Source organism: Gasterosteus aculeatus, chromosome 18 (assembly GCF_964276395.1).
Source record: "Gasterosteus aculeatus chromosome 18, fGasAcu3.hap1.1, whole genome shotgun sequence".
NCBI classification, from domain to species: domain Eukaryota; kingdom Metazoa; phylum Chordata; class Actinopteri; order Perciformes; family Gasterosteidae; genus Gasterosteus; species Gasterosteus aculeatus.
Window position 1 is genome coordinate 6452399 of NC_135706.1, and position 20236 is coordinate 6472634.

At 43.9% G+C, this 20236-nt stretch overlaps 1 protein-coding gene across 2 annotated transcripts; it reads right to left on the bottom strand.

The window, feature by feature from the left end:
* Window positions 1–4225: 4225 nt before the first annotated feature.
* On the bottom strand, window positions 4226–14824 carry tfap2b (transcription factor AP-2 beta). Of its 2 annotated transcripts, none has more exons than XM_040161267.2 (7): window positions 14675–14824; window positions 12261–12713; window positions 10963–11017; window positions 9880–10099; window positions 9417–9535; window positions 8347–8488; window positions 4226–5253 (listed from the first exon to the last, which is right to left on the bottom strand). In XM_040161267.2, the coding sequence occupies exons 1-7, from the start codon at window positions 14720–14722 to the stop codon at window positions 4962–4964; spliced, it is 1329 nt and encodes a 442-aa protein (XP_040017201.1). In that variant the 5' UTR covers window positions 14723–14824; the 3' UTR covers window positions 4226–4961. The 2 variants fall into 2 exon arrangements, with proteins under 2 accessions (XP_040017201.1, XP_040017202.1); XM_040161268.2 differs by lacking the exon at window positions 14675–14824 and adding an exon at window positions 13013–13356.
* Window positions 14825–20236: the final 5412 nt, after the last annotated feature.

Consider the following 20236-nt stretch of genomic DNA (forward strand, 5'->3'; position numbering starts at 1 on the left):
GTCAGCTCTGCATATGACACGTGTTAATGGCGTGGAGTCTGTGGCCACCCGCTGTCCGCCACATGCCGCGACTGAGGTTTGCTTACAGAGTGAGTTAGATTAAAATGTTAAGAAACACAAATATATCACTATAATATTTACGAAATCTGTTTTTCTTCCTGTGAAGTAATGAATATTTTTAGCCTTGAGGCTTCCTCTGTTAATTAATTAAGTGAAATAGACTTAAAAAGCAAAAGTCATTATTCTGGTGTCTGAGTTCATCTTTCAACTGTTTTATGGGAAACTCAAGTACCCCTTTGTTTTTGTAGGGATTTCAGCCAAACATCGTTGGATGGATGAGCCAAAAACACATATTCACAGCTTTAATCCTGATCCCATTAGTGGACTGGTGAAAACAGTAAACAGCAGCCATGCTAGACTCCTCCGTGTGCAGAGGGGAAACAGTGCGGTGTCTTTTGTCAAACATGACTGATTCCCTCTCGCCTTTTGTGCGTGTGTGGGAGCTTTGCCTTTCACATCGATCACGGTTTGTGCCAACTGTTTGTTTTGTCTTTTCATATAATGAACCCTGGGCCCTCTGTGAGGCCCCGGCGGAGCTTTGCTCCACGCTAAAGGGCTTTTTGTGAGATAGTGTCACGCTCCCTCGTTCCGGCGAGGCTTCGCGTTTCTTATTATTCATGGCTCTCTCCCCGTTTGTTGAGAAGGCCGGGATCAAACAGGCCCATTTTCCACGCCTGACACCCACTGCTGCAATGGTGTGTTTTGTGTGTGTATGTCTGTGTGTGTGTGTGTGTGTGTGTGTGTGTGTGTGTGTGTGTGTGTGTGTGTGTGTGTGTGTGTGTGTGTGTGTGTGTGTGAACTCGGCTCAGGCTCAGTAATGACAGGATTTGTTAAACAGTAAATTAATGAATAATGAAATATCCAGCACGCGCCTGCCTTGCCTGGAGCACAGTGCCCCGAGCTGGAATTACTCCCAACCGGCACTCTGCTGTCTGCATGCTGGATAACCTGTGTGTGTGTGTGTGTGTGTGTGTGTGTGTGTGTGTGTGTGTGTGTGTGTGTGTGTGTGTGTGTGTGTGTGTGTGTGTGTGTGTTGGATAAGCATTTTTACAGCCCATTGCATGACAGAACGCTGAGGGGCTTTGCTGATGGGGAGCTGCTCTCTCCTGCCAACAGGACAGACGGACAGACGGAGATGCAGACATAACTGCATAAAGAAACGACCGTCAGTGGTGCTCTCATGCTCTGTAGATCAAATATAAGGGCGGCCCACGTTCGTCACTGGATTACCTTCCACCGGTCCTCTCAATAATTAAAAAAGTGCGTCCCATTATCGGCCAATTCATCATATTCGTCATATGCAACTCCTGAACAAACACTGGTCTGTCTTCCAATGGTGGAAGAGCAGTGCAGAATTTTGCACGAGTTATGTGAACCCCACAAAAGAGGAAATAACGTCACACCACTTTAACACGCCTGTAATAATCCAAAGGTATTCCATCATAGCTCTATACGGCCTATAGTGGGTCCTGCAGGGCCTGACTCACCCTTTCTGCATGCCCTCCACCAGACTTTTGGTTTCTTTCTGGATAATTGCATCAGAACGCTCATGTGACGCCTGTGTAGGCCTGGAATTGTATGTTACCAGTTTGAACTTTCTGTTCATAATGACTTGTATATGTTTAGATTAGTGAGCAGATGAAGTATTGAAGCTGCACACATTTTTTTAATTTATTTTTTTACGTAGCTTAAGATGAGGTTTAAAACTTCCTGTAGCTCGCATTGATTTCTGGAAACTCTGGAACTCATTGACAAGTTTTCACACTGTTGTACATCCTTCAGGGGGCGAAAACATTACATAAAACATTGAGAATGCAACTGCTCTGACACAAGGTTTTGTAAACTTGTATTTAGGACTGAATCTATAAAGCAGGAGTTAACTCAATAAGGTGTTATTATTATGAGCTGGTTAAATGTACCACTGGTGTTTGTAGGACCTTGACATCTTGTTAACAGTAAAGGTTACTGCATGTACAAAATTAATTGTTTTTAATTCATCTGCATATTTCAGGCCGATATTTGTGACTTCAGTAAAAAAAAGAACCTTCTTTTTAGACTTCCAATTCAAGTAAATTGTTGATAGCCCATAAGATTAATGTAATTTATAACATTTGCATTTTCCCATTTGTCAACATGTATGTGTAGATGGAGTCTTGACTCAAGAGTCCTGCGGCTCAATACACAAAACTAGCGTTATTTGCAAAGGGATCAAAACCTGCACAAATTGTTGTTTTTATTTGCTTGGAATGACGGTTTGAGGAGAAGTAGTTCGCAAATAAGTGAATAGTCCAAAGACACAACACCTTTCAACCTTTTAATTGAGTTTACGGCGTATTATGTATGACATGTAATGTATTATTGTCCCAGCAGAGGATGTTTTTGCTGGAAGGGAATAGAAACATCCAGTCAACGCCACGGCTAATGATTTTTTCTGTTGATTAATCACATTTATTTTAACATTAAAACTGAGTATTATATTTTTATTGCGCTTTATTGTGATTTTATTAGTAGCCACGTCGCTTTTTCTAATAATCTTCCACACGCTCCATCCTTAATTTGTCTTATCAACCTGCTGATTCAGTGCACCACTCGCTACGATTGTTTTCATTATTTATTTTGTTTTGTTCTGGATTCCTAAACAATACGCATATCCTAAATATACTCGTTTATATATTCTAAAACCGACGGCGATGAACGCACGCCGCCCGGGGTCATCCGTGGGAACGGCGGGTTTCTCTTCCGTGTTTGCGGGTTTTTTGTTGTTGTTTTTCTTCAGCCTCTTTGTTTGTAGTTCCAGCCAACCTGTCGTCGTTGTAACCGCTGATGCTCGGCAGCTTCCCGTCTTTGTTGAGCGAGAAATGGCTCGCGGACACGCGGGTGCTGAACTCTGCACCTGCGTCACGTGGCGTTCCACTCCACGGGTCACACTGCGCCCGCGGGATAGTTCCCCTCTCTGTCCCCCCCCCTCTGCCCCTTTCCTCCTCCTCAGCTCCCCCTCGCTGTTTTCTTTTTCTCTACGTCTCTCTTTTCCTCATTAGTCTTCTTACTGCGTCCCCCCCCCCCCCTCTCTCTCTCTCTCTCTCTCTCTCTCTCTCTCTCTCTCTCTCTCTCTCTCTCTCTCTCTGTGCCGTCATTAGCGGGCCTGCGAGGCACGATTCTCTCCCCCCCTGCGAGAGAGAGGAAAGCCTCCCTGAAACGAGGGCCTCGCTGGACGGAAGATACAGCCAATTATCTCACCGGAATAAGGCAGTATCCATCATGCCGTGCGCGCGCCTGCGTGAGTGTGCGTGAGTGTGCGTGTGTGTGTGTGTGCACGCTTGTTCATTTCATGGTGGAATCCAGAATACCGATATTTTAGACCTTACAGAGCAAAATATAACATTTTCCTTACTTGAATATACGCAGGTCATGGATTTGTCAAGATTGCATTAGGACACATCTTATATCTCCATGTCATCATTACCAACATAGGCACATTTTATAATATGTATAGGTGTATTTGGCCTTTTTTTAACATTACAAGACCACAATGAAGGGGATTTTTTTTTTAAATGGCCTATAAAATGGAAAATACTGCATAAATATTACAGCGTTTTTTTCTTATTCTTGAAAACATTGTTACGGTAAAAAAGTCATTTTGAATTACATTGATGACTGCGAAATAGTTCTTTTCAGTGTATCAATAGCATCCCAAATTTGTGGATCCCCAATATTTACATTTAAATCCAAGACTAATTTTAAAGAGTAAAGAGTATTATCATTTTTTACAGAGCCGATCATTTTCTCTCTTCAGGAGGATTGAGAGTGTATAAGTGATTAGGGATTATTAACAGTTTAAAGCTTATGTGTGAACTGAGTTGATGTGGAAATAACAATTCTTAGCTCTGTCATAGCGTCTTCTGCAGTGCAATTAAAAGGAAAAGTGAATTAAATTTAATGGAGATCTAAATGGTTTAATTTTTTTTTACACAGGTTTTATCCGGTTGTGATGAACGGACAGCGGTTGTTAAACGCTAATTCACATTTCACTCAAATCAATATGCCCGGCCTATGGATTTCCCCCCCTGCGTCACAATCGATACAACTTCAACTTCAGTAAGTTTTACTTTGACCTGCGAAACTTAGTGTGACTCTCCTGGAGAAAAGGCACAGGCTGGACACCTCACATAATAAAACGCATGGTTTATTATCAATGTGATAGAAATGAAATCACTGGACAATTAGAAGCATGTCTACCCATCATCAGCACCATGACAACAGCTCTATAACAACAGAAAAAAACACTGGATAAGTCCTGCACTCCCGCCTGCACACAAAAAGGTCAAATTACAGATAAATAGGCCTACTCCAAAATAGCTGGTGCACCTATTTACACAACCATCCATTTTAATTAATATAAATAAATATTTACACACATAAATTAACACCCTCCCTCCTCGTTAAGTCACCAGACGAACCTGTTTCACAGATAAAATGAGCCAATCTTCATACCCACAATGTTTTTTTTCTGCGTGAGGACAAACACACACACGCACACACACACACACTCGGGCACACACTCACTCACGCACACACCCACAATGTTGTTTGTTGGCTGCTCACAGCATCTCAGTCTCACAGGATGCAGGCAGGGGGAGCGAAATGGATGTAACACAGTAACCATCATGTCCTCAGGGGAATGAAAAGAACGTAACACAGATGAAACATCCCTCTGTGCTCTCTGACACTGGCCCTCAGGTGTCTTCCTCCGCCTTTTTCTCCTCTCCACCGAGCCCTCCTCCTCCACCTCCTCCTCCACCTCGGCCCAGTGTGTGGCAGGTCAGTGGCAGTGGTGTAAAGCTAGAAGTAACGGTGTTGACGCCTCCGTCCGTTCGGCTCCCTCGGTCGTCGCCTCCCCAGCTTCATTTCCGCTGCTTCTCGTCTTTGTCGGCCTTGCCGCCGCCACCGTCCCCGTGCCGGTTGTTGGGAGGGTTGCTGAGAAACATCTTGTCGAGTCCTTTGAGAGCCTCGTTGAGGTAGTTCTGGAGGGTGGTCAGCGCGGCGCAGATGGCGGGCGAGCCGAAGCCGTGCGTGATGAAGGAGAAGTGGGAGAGGCAGCTCTGGATGCCCGGCTCCAGGATGGGGCTGGGCCTGGAGTTGCCCAGGGGAGTCCTATCCTGGGCCAGCAGGTCTGTGAACTCCTTACACAGCTGTCTGCAAGAGAGGAGGGGGGGGCACATGACGTCAGAAGGGAACTCCGCCTTATATCAGGCAGTAATGCCACTGCTGATGGTCGACATTCCGTGGCAGTGTTCAGTACGCGTCATTTAAGGGGTTTTCCAAACATGACAACCGTCTTTTTAAACACCATCAGCGGAAAAGGTCGACTGAAAGGCCCCCCAAGGAACCACGGGCAGATGCCTGTGGGGAGAAACAGTCTCAGAGGAAGACAGTGAGTAATATTTTGCAGCAGTAGTTCTTCCCTGAATAATACCTGGATCTGAACGCAAGCTAAAGAAGGTGTCAGTAGGTTACAGTATATTAGGAATATAGATATGGGGTTGTGTTGGCTTGCAACAGGCCCAACCAAAAATGAATGAATATTACAGTTCACAAGGACAGAAAAGAGCTGAAAGCCAGACAGATGCAGTTCTTTCAGATTCTATACCGGCTGCAGACAGCACCACCCTGTTAGCTGGGAAAAGCTCCGTGTGGTGTCATTAAGATTTGAGATGCTAACTTTGCAGCGCAGAGCGGCAAACTTTCTTTTCAACTTTTCATTTTACAGTCAGAGGGAAGAGCACGATCCTGATGCAGCCACTTAGAACTCTTCACTTCAAATGTAACACTGTAATAACAGAGATATATTTTCACATACTCTGAATGTGTTTGGTTATTTTATTGTAAACTTTCATAGTTTTATTGCCAAATGATGTCACACTATTGTCCTGTTTATGGCAAAGCATAATTCACCGCTGATGGGCGCAGACCGTTGGCAATAGGAGTTCGCTCACTAAAAGTATGCTTTAGGGAAGAGTTTTTACTTTTTGTATTCTGTAAGAGAGTTCATACCTTTTTTCAGTTTCACTTGAAAATCTAATACATAGCTCTATCTTTGATTATGAAAGTGACATTACACGTTTTACACGTTTTATTGTTGATGCTCTGGATAAATGCCGATGGCGGGTTTGGGGACAGAGGATGTCGTATGTGTACATACTGTAAAGCCCTCTGAGGCAAATTTGTAATTTGCAATTTTGGGCTATACAAAATAAAATGAATTGAATTGAATATAACATTCACGTTGGAAAATTATCTTCAAGAATGAGAGAAACACTTGAACTCAGCGAAATACCAAAAGCCACCACCTTATGAATCATCTCTAACCGTTAATGTATGTGATTCGAGACAAGATGTCATTGAATGGATCTCATGCCTCATGTGTCAAAGAAAAACCCATCTTCACCTTTTCTCCTTGTAAAATTTTAGCAAATCCTCCTCTGGTTTTAGGCCCCACATTTCATATTCAAGAGACCTCTCTCTCTCTCTCAAATGTGTACTCGCACGCCCGCATGCACCACACACACACACACACACACACGCGCACACACACACACCCTGTGCGCGGCCTTGGGGCAGAGCTTCAGCAAATGAGTGACAGGCTGTGCAGGCCGAGCCCAGCTGGGGTTAGGGGAGTAGAGAGGCGAAGCCGCCACCGCGGGCTACACTCAAGGCTCGCGCTGTTGTTTTCTGACGACTTGAAACACTTCGCTGCTAAATAATGAATTTCCAAGAGGCAGCACCGACACACGGCGTTGGAACAGGTTTGAATGTGAGCATCAAACATCCACCACCAACCACACCACCGAGAACATTGGGATGCACACACACACACACACACACACACACACACACACACGTAGGCAGATGGTTCATGCATTGCAGGCCAGCAGACAGCACTGTTTATGCAAGCTAAAAATACGAGCTTCCTGAAGGGATCTTTGTTAGATATGCTTTGCAGCTCTGCAGCCTTTTAAACTCATTCAGGGGAATAAATGGACAGGAAACATTAATTGGCAAATTTTTCTCTTTTTTTGCTCATAATATATAAAGAGAGAAAATTCAAAGAAGTTCTGATTCAATCTACATTTATACTGCCCTGGTTCCTTTAAAGAAGATCTATGCTGCTCGCTCGCTAAAAAGTAATCACAAGATTCTGGATTCAATTCTACAGTTGAACGGCCATAAAAATGGATTTATATGAATAACTGTACTGGGGAAACCGGTAAAGTGGATGTCTTCCAAGAGCAGAAGCAGTGGTCAAACACAGACCAGCAGCCTCAGAGCTGTTACTTAATGACGACTGTGAGCTCATATGCTACATTAAGGTGTCCAGCGTCAAATAAGGTTCACATACTCTTGTGTTAACTTTTAACGCAGATTTCTGCCCTGTTTTTCCTAAAATGGTTGAAATCAATTTAACTTCACTATTTTTTAAAGGCCAATTTTACAATCAGCCGTTTCATTACAGGTTGGATCCATATGAAGTGACTTTTGTAAAGTAAAAACTCAATCTCTCTTTTTAAATGTCAATGCCACGTTCACTTTGGTAAAATGGTGTGTAGTAAGAGCAGAGGATATAGGAGGCGTTCGGCCCCTTAGGGGTCTTAAAGAGGAGCCACAGAGGCCCCGGGGAAAATTTAATTTCACAATAATTTAATTTATCAGAAATGTAACTACTTACAGAAAATGAATTTCATGTTTTCCCCCTGTGTGTGTGTGTGTGTGTGTGTGTGTGTGTGTGTGTGTGTGTGTGTGTGTGTGTGTGTGTGTGTGTGTGTGTGTGTGTGTGTGTGTGTGCCAGTTATGTAATTAAATTCAGCGACAAAATGTTTCCACATGCACCCTGGAACTGTAGACCTTGTATTTACAGCCATAAATGTGACACTAATGTGGGGCGTTTAAAAAGGAGAACATCTGCTGCATTAGGAAGATCTAAAATGTTTTGAGCTAGACTGGATGTTTGTGTAAACGTGTGTTTTGTTGTCACCAATCCCTTCGCCCGTCCGTATAGAGACAAACATGGACCCTGGATTTTATTCTCTGTGACGTTGAAACTGTCTAAATCTCTATTTTGCTCATTTCAATTAAACTACAAATAAACTACAGCTATACTCGTGGGGGTATATTGTCATTAAAACCCGTTTTTTGACTAAAACTACGGGCAGTGTATAATATATTCCATGACAGACAGCGCCGCGAACAGATTATTCTACGTAATGCAATCAAACGGTCCATCAAACTCACTTTGTCGCCAGCAGCATGTTTTTCCGCGTGTGCAGCTCGTTGGGGTCCGCGTGCTGTCGGTTGAGATACTCGCTCACGGCTTTGGTGGGAAACTCCGTCTCGCAGATGTACCCGAAGTCCCGGGCCAGGTGGACCGCTTCTCCTGGGGGACGGGTGGAGGAGAGGTTACGGCCGATGGAGATGTGGTGCAGATAAAAAAAGCCATAGAACCTCTTTAGGAAAACATACACGTGTTTCTGTTTTTTTGTGAAGAGGTAAGTCATGTACTTCAGTTTATTCCTCGGGTGTGGACATATTTGGTCAAACTGAATGGTCAACCCCCACACGCACTACTTTCCCTCCGCTGTCGACCTGTGAGGTGACACATTCAGTGTAGACCGATTTATCGGTTTTAATTGTCAAAATGAACGGCATGTGCTTATTAGCCAGTGTTTTCTATCAACAAATAAAATGAATGAAATCGTAATAAAATATTTATTTTTGGTATTATTATGCCTGGAGTAAAAATAAATCCTATCATTTCTGGTTAATTATCATGCTTCTTTTAAGTTGCTTCATTGTATTCTGAGTATATGAGCAAATCCTCAGTTGAATTCATGTACTACATTTGAAACATTTTGGAAGAAACGGTCCCTTCATATATTACCTTTATCTTAATTGAAACAGCCACATTCATGTGAAATATTACAACATGGAACATTTGGGAGACACAAGGGCTATATAGAAAATACCCAAATTGTTGGCATTCAACCGGCCAGGCCCAACCTTCAGTAGCTAACTATTTAATTAATGAGCCATTTCATTGGATTAAATAACCCCAATCCTCCTAATCAATATTGAATATTTGTTTTCCAGATCATGAATAGGCTTATTGTCATTTGTTACTCCTGCAAGGTGTGACCTTTGCAGTATTCCAGCTGTGAGTATTGGATATGATGCTGATAATATTTTAAGCAGCTCTTAGAACCACAATTTCTCCAATGAGTCTATCTCCGGGAAGAGAATAAATTTCTGCAGTTTATGTATTTATCGAGTAAACAAAAAAGAAAAAAAAACAGCACATCAATCACCTTCGACAAGAGATGTTAGTAATGTGACATTAGCAGCTTTGCGTCTTCCTGCCGGTAAATTGAGTCCGATCTTCTCCAGCTTTTCTCTCAGACATTTCCCACCGTTTTTGGACTTTGCTCTGTGGAAAAAGAAGCATAATTCTTGTGCATTGTATATTTGAGAGATGTATGCATATTCTCATTAAAAAAATGTATTACATTACAAAAATTCTCCCACAGAGCATTAACTTGATAAATTGCCAACATTCACTTTACAGTTTGAACTTCAGCCATCAACCTATGCCCCAGTTAGTCTCCAGAGATTTTACTGCTAAGTAGAATCTATGTGAGGTAAACGGTACAAAGGGCCGCAGCTCAGGATTTAATTAATAGATCCCAGGGCCACGCGCTTTTATTTCTTTCTGGGTTTTTTTACATCCGCAGAGGTATTCCTCCGCGCGTTGCGAGGCGGAAGTAGCCCTACCTTCTTAACACGCCCCCCAACAAGGAGGCGTTGAGGCACTCGGGCGGGGACAGCCTCCTCTGCACCTCCCCTACGGTCACTTTGTACTTGGAGGTGGAGCTGAGCAACGACAGGCGGCCCGGTACCGAACAGAACACCTCGTTGATGTTCACGGTGATGCCCCCGATCAGCCCGTCCTTGCCGAGCATCAGGGAGCCCATGTTCTTGTGTGGCATGGGAACTGGGAGAGGAGACGGACACAGGTCTTACATATCACACACGGAACTATTGGTTGTTGTTGTTGTGGTTTTCAGGTAAATACAAACAAGTTCCAAATGTCTTCTGTCAAATCCCGGCGCGTGGACACCGCGCGCGCTCTGAGCAGCGGGCCTGGCCTAATGAGGCGCCCGCGCGCCGGGCATTCCGCTGTTATTTAATGTCGCGCGACATTCTCATTACAATATTATCGATTGTTGATTGGCCCGCGCTCTCGCCATCGCGTTAACCCCCTCCGCGTCTTTATCTCTACGGACGGTTTAACTCCCACCAGCAGCGTGTTAATGCTCGAAAAGAAGAAGAAGAAGAAGAAGAAGAAGAAGAAGAAGAAGAAGAAGAAGAAGAAGAAGAAGAAGAAGAAGAAGAAGAAGAAGAAGAAGAAGAAGAAGAAGACGTGCATGCATGCGCACGGGCCAGTGCAAAACGGTTCTTTTTTTGTATTATTATTATGGCTCCACGGGGGATAATACCGCAGATTAGCTCTAAACGAGCTCACTAGATCTCCTGTGAGCGGTGCCATTTATTACATCAGCGGCTTCAGTGGCCCGCGGGGAGCTCAGTCACTCAACGTCCCGTAACTAAATCACGGCACATCATCACGGCGGCCTGCTGCAGTCAGTGCGCCCGGATCGTTAACCCGGATCCCCGGGGAAACAATGGGCGCCCGCGTGGACACCGCATGCATGGCGGCAGCTTCAACGGAACCAAAACGGGTCGAGTACGCAGTCCAGTTTAGATCCGAGTCGTCTGTTTTTTGTGCACTTCGATACTAATCACAGAAGGCGTGATATAATAAAGTGTAAAGGAACAACAAGATGTGTGTGTTACCTTTCTTAATAACTGATTGATCCAGGATGTTCGTTCCGTTGGTGTCGTCAATGGTCTGTAAGAAGAAAGGTAAATAATACAAAAAATGATAGTCTGCTTTCTACAAGCAAATCCATTAATAATTACGCGTGTCAAACTTTATTTTATTACATTGCCGCAGGATTAATTTCAGGGGGGTCGTAATGTCGTGACTCATGTGCTACAATAAACTACTCTCACTCATCAATCTCAATAAATCCCTCTATAAGTAGACCCTGCCTTTTCTCATCACTTCTGCGCGCTCGGGGAAAAAAACAGTAAAAAGGAAACAGAAACATGGGAAAAAATTGAACTTATTAAAACAAATTTAAATGGGGTTAATAAATGTATGACACAAATAAAGAAAGCCAGAAATACGAGGTTAAAATGGCTAACACTCGAAATGGTTGTGCCCTGAAGGGAAACAAGAGGGAGATAAAATCCTACACAGCTGACTGTTTCTATTTCAAGTCTTTGTGTACATGCATGGCAGCAAAACGTCTTCAAATTATATGAATTCAATCAAAACAATTGCATTAGCCGGTTCATATTAATAATCATAATATAATGATAAGTATAATAATAACAACAACCATAATAATACTATGGTTATTATAATAAATGAAGTGGATCACAACTATTCATAAAATACAATTTAGAAGGGTAAAGGTATATATATGTTCTCCATATTCCAGACGTTGTTGTTTTAAATGAGTGTTAATCCTTCGTAGTCATTGAAGTTATGACATTTAATTCTAAAAAGCAGCATTTGAGCTCCATGCAGCAGTTGAATTATGGGTGAATTATTGGCCGTGTCAGCATCCTCCCATCGAAGAAGATACCTGAGCTCTCTGAGGACAGTTTGTTTAGCTGTGGGCCATTTGTGTTCAGGCTACAGCTGCTGTGAGAGTCCAGCCCTGAGGGAGCTGCTCTGAGTTCACTGACCTTCCCTCCAAAAGGCAACGAGACAATGAAGAACATGTCCAATCCGTGGCGATCTGTTTATTCTAATACCGTGCACGGTTCATATACCTGGAGTTTATTTTTAAACACAAAAGGGCGTCGCTATAAATTGTTACTTATTTATCACTTATAATCAGAAGGAATCACTTTGTATATCTGCTATTGTGATAATACACATTACATTTAAGTGTAGATCCATATTCCCCCAATTTGTCAAACATTGCCAATATCATAAAAAAAATCTTCACATCTGGAGCTGTAAAATCTGCTTCATGCACTTTAACTCCCGTGAATCTCAAGCGCGATCTTGGACTCACCTGAATATCCTCCATGCCATGCAGCCCCTGCAGCAGTCCATCGCTCATATCCAGTCCCGGGTGAGCGGAGTGCAGCAGCACGTCCGGCCGCCGCACGCCGTAGTCCCGCCGCGGGTCCAACCCTGACAGCTGCGGCAGAGAGGCCCGCGGTTGCGCCAGCAGAGCCGAGCTGTCCATCCGCTCTCCGGCGGCGTCCTGCCGCTGCCGCGCCCCCCATGCGCTCTGCTGGCTCTGGTGCAGGGAGTTCAGGGAATACGGATCGCTGACGTGGGAGTACGGGTCCTGGCTCTGGTAGTGAGCGAGCGGCTGGTACGGAGGCGGAAAGTACGGAGGCTGGAAGTCCGAGGATGGTGCGTGAGACAGCGGCGGCGCGCTGGAGTAGGGTCCCGGATGCGATACCGAGCCCAGCTGGGACAGGCGCGAGCTGTGGCTCGAGACGCCGTCGTGCCGGTCCTTGAAGAGGGCGCAGAGGAGAAATGAAGAAAAAAATAAATCGACCACATTTTAAGGAAATAAAACCAAATAGGCCAGGGTCGGCCCATTGAACCACGGCACATGTGTTATATTGTGTTGCCTAGTGATGTAGCCTCACTGCTTTTTGTTCAGGAGATACAATGCATCAGAAGGGCCTGGAGGGGAAAAAATGTTATAACCTGATTTAAAATGCCCATTAACGAAAACCTCTAAGGCAAAATCCACGGCTTCACCGTTTGCGCAAATTCGGACAGTGGGAGTGAGGAGAGGAAACTCACCGCAGTGGAGTAGGAGTGAACTAACATTTGCAAACCCTCTGTTGGTGTCAACGGCACAGAAGATAGTGTTGGCCCGTGATGATATAGCCAAACTCGTTCCAGGTAAAAGCGGCGCGTTGGTATCTGCAGGCACGGCCTGATCTACAGCTCCATGATGAACCCTCTTGCGCCCCGAGCTGCCTCCGCTCTGAGTGTGAGCCCGCCTCTACCCCCGGTATACGGTGTAGCGTTAATTGTTATTCATGACTGAGGCTTACAGGAATATTAATGTGCGCGGGGCAGGGGGACGGGCGGCACATGGAGCGTGGAGCCTGTCGCGCAACCGTGAGTGACGTTAAAAGTCCGCGGAGAGAGACGACGCGCGAACAACAGGAGATAGAAAAAAAAGACCCCCCTCCCCCGACCCCATCTCTCTCTCTCTCTCGCTCTCTCTCTCATAGGGGTGAGAGCAGGGTGACCAGACCAGCGTGGAATTCCCCATCACACACACACACACACTCATACAAAAATGCGCACTTTGGGGGGGCTTTTAATAGGCTAAATCTGATGCAACGCAGGCAACTTTTCTCCCCGTTGGACACACTTTAGCACAACGTGCATTGTGAAAGTCCAGATGGATGATAGTATGAACAGGGCTCCCCTGTAACACTCATCGGGTGACGCCTCCACCACCAATGTCAGGTCAAGGGTTCTGTTCCCACCTAACACGACCAGAACGCGGGTTACTTTTACGCACGAAATAGCACTCGTTGGCGATCACACGCTGACTGAACGGTGGCTCATGAAGCGTCGCAGCTGCCTTTTATCGGCCTGCAGAAAAACCCCACCCGAGACACCGCGGGGAGCCGAGGGGGGCCTCGTGTGAACGGTGTGACGAGTCAAAAGAAGCGATTACACGTCCTGTCGTAGACTACAGCGGCCCCTCTTTGCGTCCTCGATGACTTGTTTTAACGGCATTGTTGCCCCCCACCCCCCACACACACCTTCGCACCGTGGGAGAAAAGCCATGTGCGGCACGAGACAAGGGTTTCTCACCGGGGTTAAACGGTGGGGCCCTCGTGCGCTGCCCCCTTCTGCGCGTTTAATGCTCGAGCCCCGGCGCGGACGTAATATATATATTTAAAACAGATTAAATTTGCCAAAAAATGTCCACGCATTTGACACATTATGGCCCCCTCATTTTTTAATGCTTGAATTTGAAATTAAGTTGTGATTCAGATTTTGCGCAATCACTGGTCTTTATAAAATATTAATATATACGATGTATTTGGAGTGAAATATATAGATATATTTGAATGACAGTTGTATGTTACTTTTGAACATACTTTTGCACAAAAGACATAGTGCCAAATTTAAAGATATAGTCCATGTGTATTCTGGAAAAGGTCAAAATAAAAAAATGTTCTTTATCCACTCCTTTTTTCCTCCAAAACAAGAGTGGCCCCGCACCACAGCCGAAAACACGACACTGAATACCACGAACCCTTAGAAAGACGCGCAGAGAGAAACATCTCGTGGAGTAGTGAAACGTCCCCTCATCACACGAATAAGAGGCCTTTTTGCTCCCTGCAGAACACCACTTAACCCAACACGTCATTGCTCCCCAAAAGCAGCATCCAAAATAAGTCCTGAACAACACAGACACATGGACGGCAACGTTACCTCATAAATATCTTCATACTTGACATTCTCAACTAGTTTCCACAGCATGGTCGCTTCTCCGGTGTCGGTAAACCGAATGCAGCCAAGTGAGGAAGGGATGTCTCAACTCTCCTCCCTCCCTCTCTCTCTCTCTCTAGTCTCTCCCTCCCTCCCTCCCTCCCTGCCTATCTACCTCCCCCCGCCCTCTGTAAAGTCAGTCAGGCTTTGTGAATGGGGAACCCCTGTGAAGACTGCTGTTAAGGAGAACTATAGGGCGCCTGACAGCAGCAAATAGATACTCAGAACACATGTTTTATGTCTCGTGTGACTCTGGAAATTTCCCAAATAAAAGCACTATCAATTAGAATATCCCTTTTGGGCAGACTGTTGTACAAAAAAAGACATTTAGAGAAAAGGTGACTTAAGGTCACTGGGATAATAATATGTAATATGGTAATATTGGTCATATTCTCACAATGTCAGATTTTTTTGTGAACAAACGGAAGCACGTGTCTGAGAGAAGTAAGAAGCGAACGAAGAGGCAACAAACAGGACATCAACATTATGTGACCAATTAAATTCTTAATGTGAGACATTGATAATGACTGGTGTAATATTCCTTTAATAAACCTTTAGCACAGCGTCAATGCTGCTCTGTAGATTTATTCTGTTTTTCCTTTTGATTTGTCATGTGTGTATTGGCCGGCGTTGTTACGATAAGGCCTACGAATGGACATAGTTATTGTTTCCTCGTCCTGCAGGACACTATGACAACAGGTATATTTGGTAAATGGTGCCAAGTAGAGAATCCAAAACCCAAACAGTCTGATGGCTGTATTGATGGAGTATTATTAGAGGATGGTGGGGTGTCAGTATTTCCGCTCATCAACAAACTTCTGTGGAAATAGTGTGATCACAGTATAGCAACCAACCCGACTAAAGTATCCCACACTGTTTAAGTTATACAGGCCAGCGGTTTCATATATGGATATAACCACAACTCAACGGTTGGTGATGACTAAATGTGAGGGTTCAGTATTAAAACATGTCCCATCCTATTACATCACAAGTGGCCGATATATTGACTATTGCATTATGGCAATATAAATATGCTTTGCACTCACTGGGAATGCATTTAATTGAACATATTTATTGTAATAAATCATTCAAAAAAAGGCAAGATATTTAAATATATGCTCTTAAGGATAATGGAAAAAAATTGCGAAATTGTCCATATCGTTATGGCAAATAAAGTTTTTACATCCAGTGATGTCCTACGATATATCTTGCATGTACTTCATGACATTTAAGTCTAATCCGAATTCAGCTTGGCCAAGCACATTCAAATATTCTTGAATCAGCAAATATTTGATGTTTGAAAAACAAATCTCGCTCAATGTACTTACAGGCAAACAAAGTTGGAAAAAATAAAGGTTGTAGCCATTTTTTGAGTAAGTCAGCCATAATTTATTTTCAAGGCTTAAGAATCTTTCTTTGATATACTTCATTTCTTAATTATTTGTACCGTCACATCGAAAAGTTCCTTTGACCTGCGGCACGTCTGTCCTCTGTCCCACAGAGGAGAAAATAAACAGCACAGATTTAGTGTCTATTATATTTTCTTCAAAAAATCACATTGAAAACTGTCCCTTTAGAATATGGCTCCACCACACAACCACCCCCACATTATCCCCTATGACACTTTATCCAAGTGTGTGAAAACCGCTCCCCCTGGTGTCATAAGAGGATACATGCATACATACACACCTCTACTCTGGAAAATAATGGACATCTTGTCCCATTATTCGTTATTCAAAAGACCACATGAAAGTTGATTAAAAGGCTGAAATTTGTCTTTTTAAAAATGTCATAGTTGTTAAATAAAAGAAAGGGCCATTGAAAATCAATGACTATTGTGGTTCTTAGAGTAAATTTCATGTTGGTTTTGGTAGTTTGTGAGAATGAATGATTAAGAAGCTGGGGCGGCCTCAGTTGAGGTGGCCAAATAACTTTTGAAAGTTTGGACCGAGTCTCATACACGTTTCCGTGCTCTCATGCTGTCTGTACGTCTGTCTGCGCACTTATTTGTCTCACATGCTGGTTGTGGTTCAGCTCCTTTGGCAACAAAAACTAAAAACTGCCACTGAGGAAACCAGGCATGAATGTTTAAGAAGCACGGCTGTTCCCATCTTCTCTGGAATGACCCGTTGCCAAAGAGCCGCTCATCCTTTCTCTCGCTCTGTGATAAAGATATACACGTGCATACAAAGACACACACACACACACACACACACACACACACACATGGCAGGGCATATGACTGTCAGCGATGACAGATGTCCTGACAGTCTGGAAGTCTGGAGGCGTGGTTGTGGTTTGTTGTCCTGAAGGGCTTTGACACACGATGTATCAGCATACATTACACACGCATGTCACACTGATACCGCTCTTTGTGCTTTGTGCCTTTTGTTTGCAGCCATCACTGCAAAAGAGACACATTCGTCCTTGTTGTTTATACGCTTTGGCTCGCATTTCCGGCAGGAGGTTGTGTTTTCAATCTCATCTTCTTTCTGCACAGGGTCAAGTGTGATGAGACGCTCTGTATGATGCCTACGTTCAACTTTGTGCAATGAATGAAGGAAACTAGTTTGTAAGGTAACATGAAGGAATGCAAGGCTGGAAAACATCAATGTGAGGCGAGAAAATCACTCAAAGACACAGTGAGTTAGACAGCGTTTACGAGTAGATCAAATTCCAATTGGTCATTTTTTCGGTTTTAAAAACACTTGTTATGTCAGTGATTTATGCAATTGGATTGTAAAATTCAGTTTGTGGGGATTATTTGTTTCCTGACTGTTGTGACCTAAATTATTTTGTTAAATAGTACATTTAGCATTTGGTTCTCGCTTTTTTGATTTTGAAATGTCTTTTAAGCTCATTTTTACTACGATATCTTGTATTATTTCTTTACAAAGATGTTAATTGTATGTTCATCAGGACCCACTTTTGTAAACCCACTCAGTCTAAAAGTGGTCACGCTGTGTGTAGAAGTCAAGCAGCTGTAGTTCTGTGGGTGACCACTAGGTCGCACTAGAACACCACGAAAAAAAGAGGCCAAGAACCCAAAGACCCAAGTTCATCATTGACTTCAGCATTGGGGGCCTGTTCCTGAAGTCGACTGTGATCTCCACAGTTGTGAGCTTATTGAGCTCCAGGTTGTCTTACCCACACTAATGAATGTAACTTGAAGTAGTCCTAAAAAGGTTTCCTGTGAAACGGGCTGACCAGTGGACATATACGGGTCCTCCAATACAGAAGGAAACACCACAGGCGTTTTTTAATGTGTTTCAACGATGGATGTTTTAATAAGAGGGGAAAATGACTCTTGGCTGTGCATTCAAAAACAAAACAGCATCATTAAAGCCTGTGACTACACTCTTATTCTAAATAATGCCTGAACTAAACTCCATGATGCCACAGCAGTAAATAGAGCAGTCACCTCCACACGATGACTCCTGTCTTTCCATATATTTGCAACCTTGCCTTGTTGGCGTCTCACTATATCTGTCTACAGGCCTCCTGTTAGCTTCTCCTTTCCCTCCGTTAAACTGAAAGTCATCTACATGGATATATAAATATAGCTACATCCCTACATACCCAATTTCCCCAGACAAATGATTATAACGCGATTATATATAGGACAATAAGAGGCAGGGTTGCGGTGTCAGTCAGGACGGCAGATGAGGAGAAAAAGGCCACGAAGGTTCCTGCGACTGAACGGGATCAGGACTGAGGAGGAAGAGGTTTTAGCAGAGGGAAGGGTTACAGCTTCAGAGGAGACCGACTGGAGAGACGGGGCTTAGAAGTTGGCAGAGTTTGGTATTCGTGACCGTGGGGCTCAGTCAGCAGGAGTTATAGTCCTTCTGAGATCTCAGACTGTTCAATTCCCCTCTACACAAATGGTGTCATGCATCTCAGGGTGTGGACATTTATAGCTTTAGTATATACTTCCCCGTGAAAACATCTGCACTGCACTGGAATGATGCAAACATTTTAATTAGACCCATCATTACTACACACTGGAAGGATGAATGAGAGAAAACTGGACTCTTAATGTGGTGAGGAGGGAGCGCCGCACTGTAATGCAATCAATAGCCTGTGTGCATAACGTATCGGCCTCCCCATCACATTATGCACGGCTGGTGTCAAACTCACGATTCATTCTTGTCCATTTGTCAATTTACAGCAACACCGGCACAGGCAATGCATGCATTTCATTTTCTGCCTCGTTTTGACGGAGCTGCTTAGTATTCTGGTGCAACGCGTCTTTCACAGGGATTACTTGTTTATCATCCACTTATGACAAACAGTAATGGGATTACGTTACTTTTTCTGTGTGGTATGTTTGCAGATGTGTAGCCCTGTCTGTGTGTGTGTGACTGTATGTATGTTCATGCTTATTTTTTGTTGCTCGTACCCTCCGGTGAGATGCAGAAACCATCAAAGAGCCAATTTGGAGCGCTGCACTGCTTCGCACACATCGCTCTGCTACATCTTCACTCAGTCCCATCATGACTTCGATTATATATGAGACGGATTCTTCCACCTCAGCCAAGTCAAGTTCTTCTCTCAGCGGCCAAGACTTAAGTGTGATTAAAGCACGTCATTTTATAAACAAAAGCAAAATAGGATCTGCCGATATGTATTTCATTTTGTAGCCTAGCAACCGCCAGACAAAAAGTGTAATTCGAGAACATTTCAGAACATTTCCTGATTTTAACTCCTCGAAAAGTTCCTGTCATATGGCACTGTGAACATCTCAGTGGACCTCCTGCGGTGGGGATATGAGTGAATCTTTCTAAGACTCCCTTTTGCTTCAGTGTGGCTTCATGGAGTGTTTGAAGACCCGCAAGTCACCAAGGTCAGGAGCAATAGGTGACATCAGGGGGAAAAGCAAAAGAAAGAACGATAAAGAAACACCAAGTTGGAAGGTAGTTTGTAACTGTTGCATATTTGCTCTGATTCCTTATGTTTTATTTTGTAATGGACTGAAGCGCTACTGTTCAGAGCGAGTTAACGGATCCACCGCAGGTGGTTGTTCTGAAACACAAACAGGTATTTACCATTTCTCCGTCATGCATTCAGAGATGTATCATCTACGGTGCAGCTTGGTCCCAGCGTCTCAAACATCGACTGCATGTGTGTGTGTGTGTGTGTTTGCTTGTAAGACAACACCATCTGCCAACAGCGAGACCGGGAACGCTCTGGCATTCTGCACCCCCCCCCCCCCCCCCTTCCCTTTGTATCCCTGTCTCTACAGCTATTACCTCTCCACCTGGAGCTCCACTTGCATTTATTCAGGCTGACAAACCGGCGCAGGCGTCACCGTAAATGCATCCTGTCTGATTATGCATTGCGGTGTTATGCGGTGAACGTGACCTCCTTTTTAAATGACTAGAATAATAAAGAGTAAACAGAACATACAGAGCCCGGATGGAGACGCCAGCAGGCTGCTGCTGCTCCCTCTGTTTTATCATTACATTTCTTTTCTCTTTTTATAAGTAGAAAACCTGACAGAAGTCG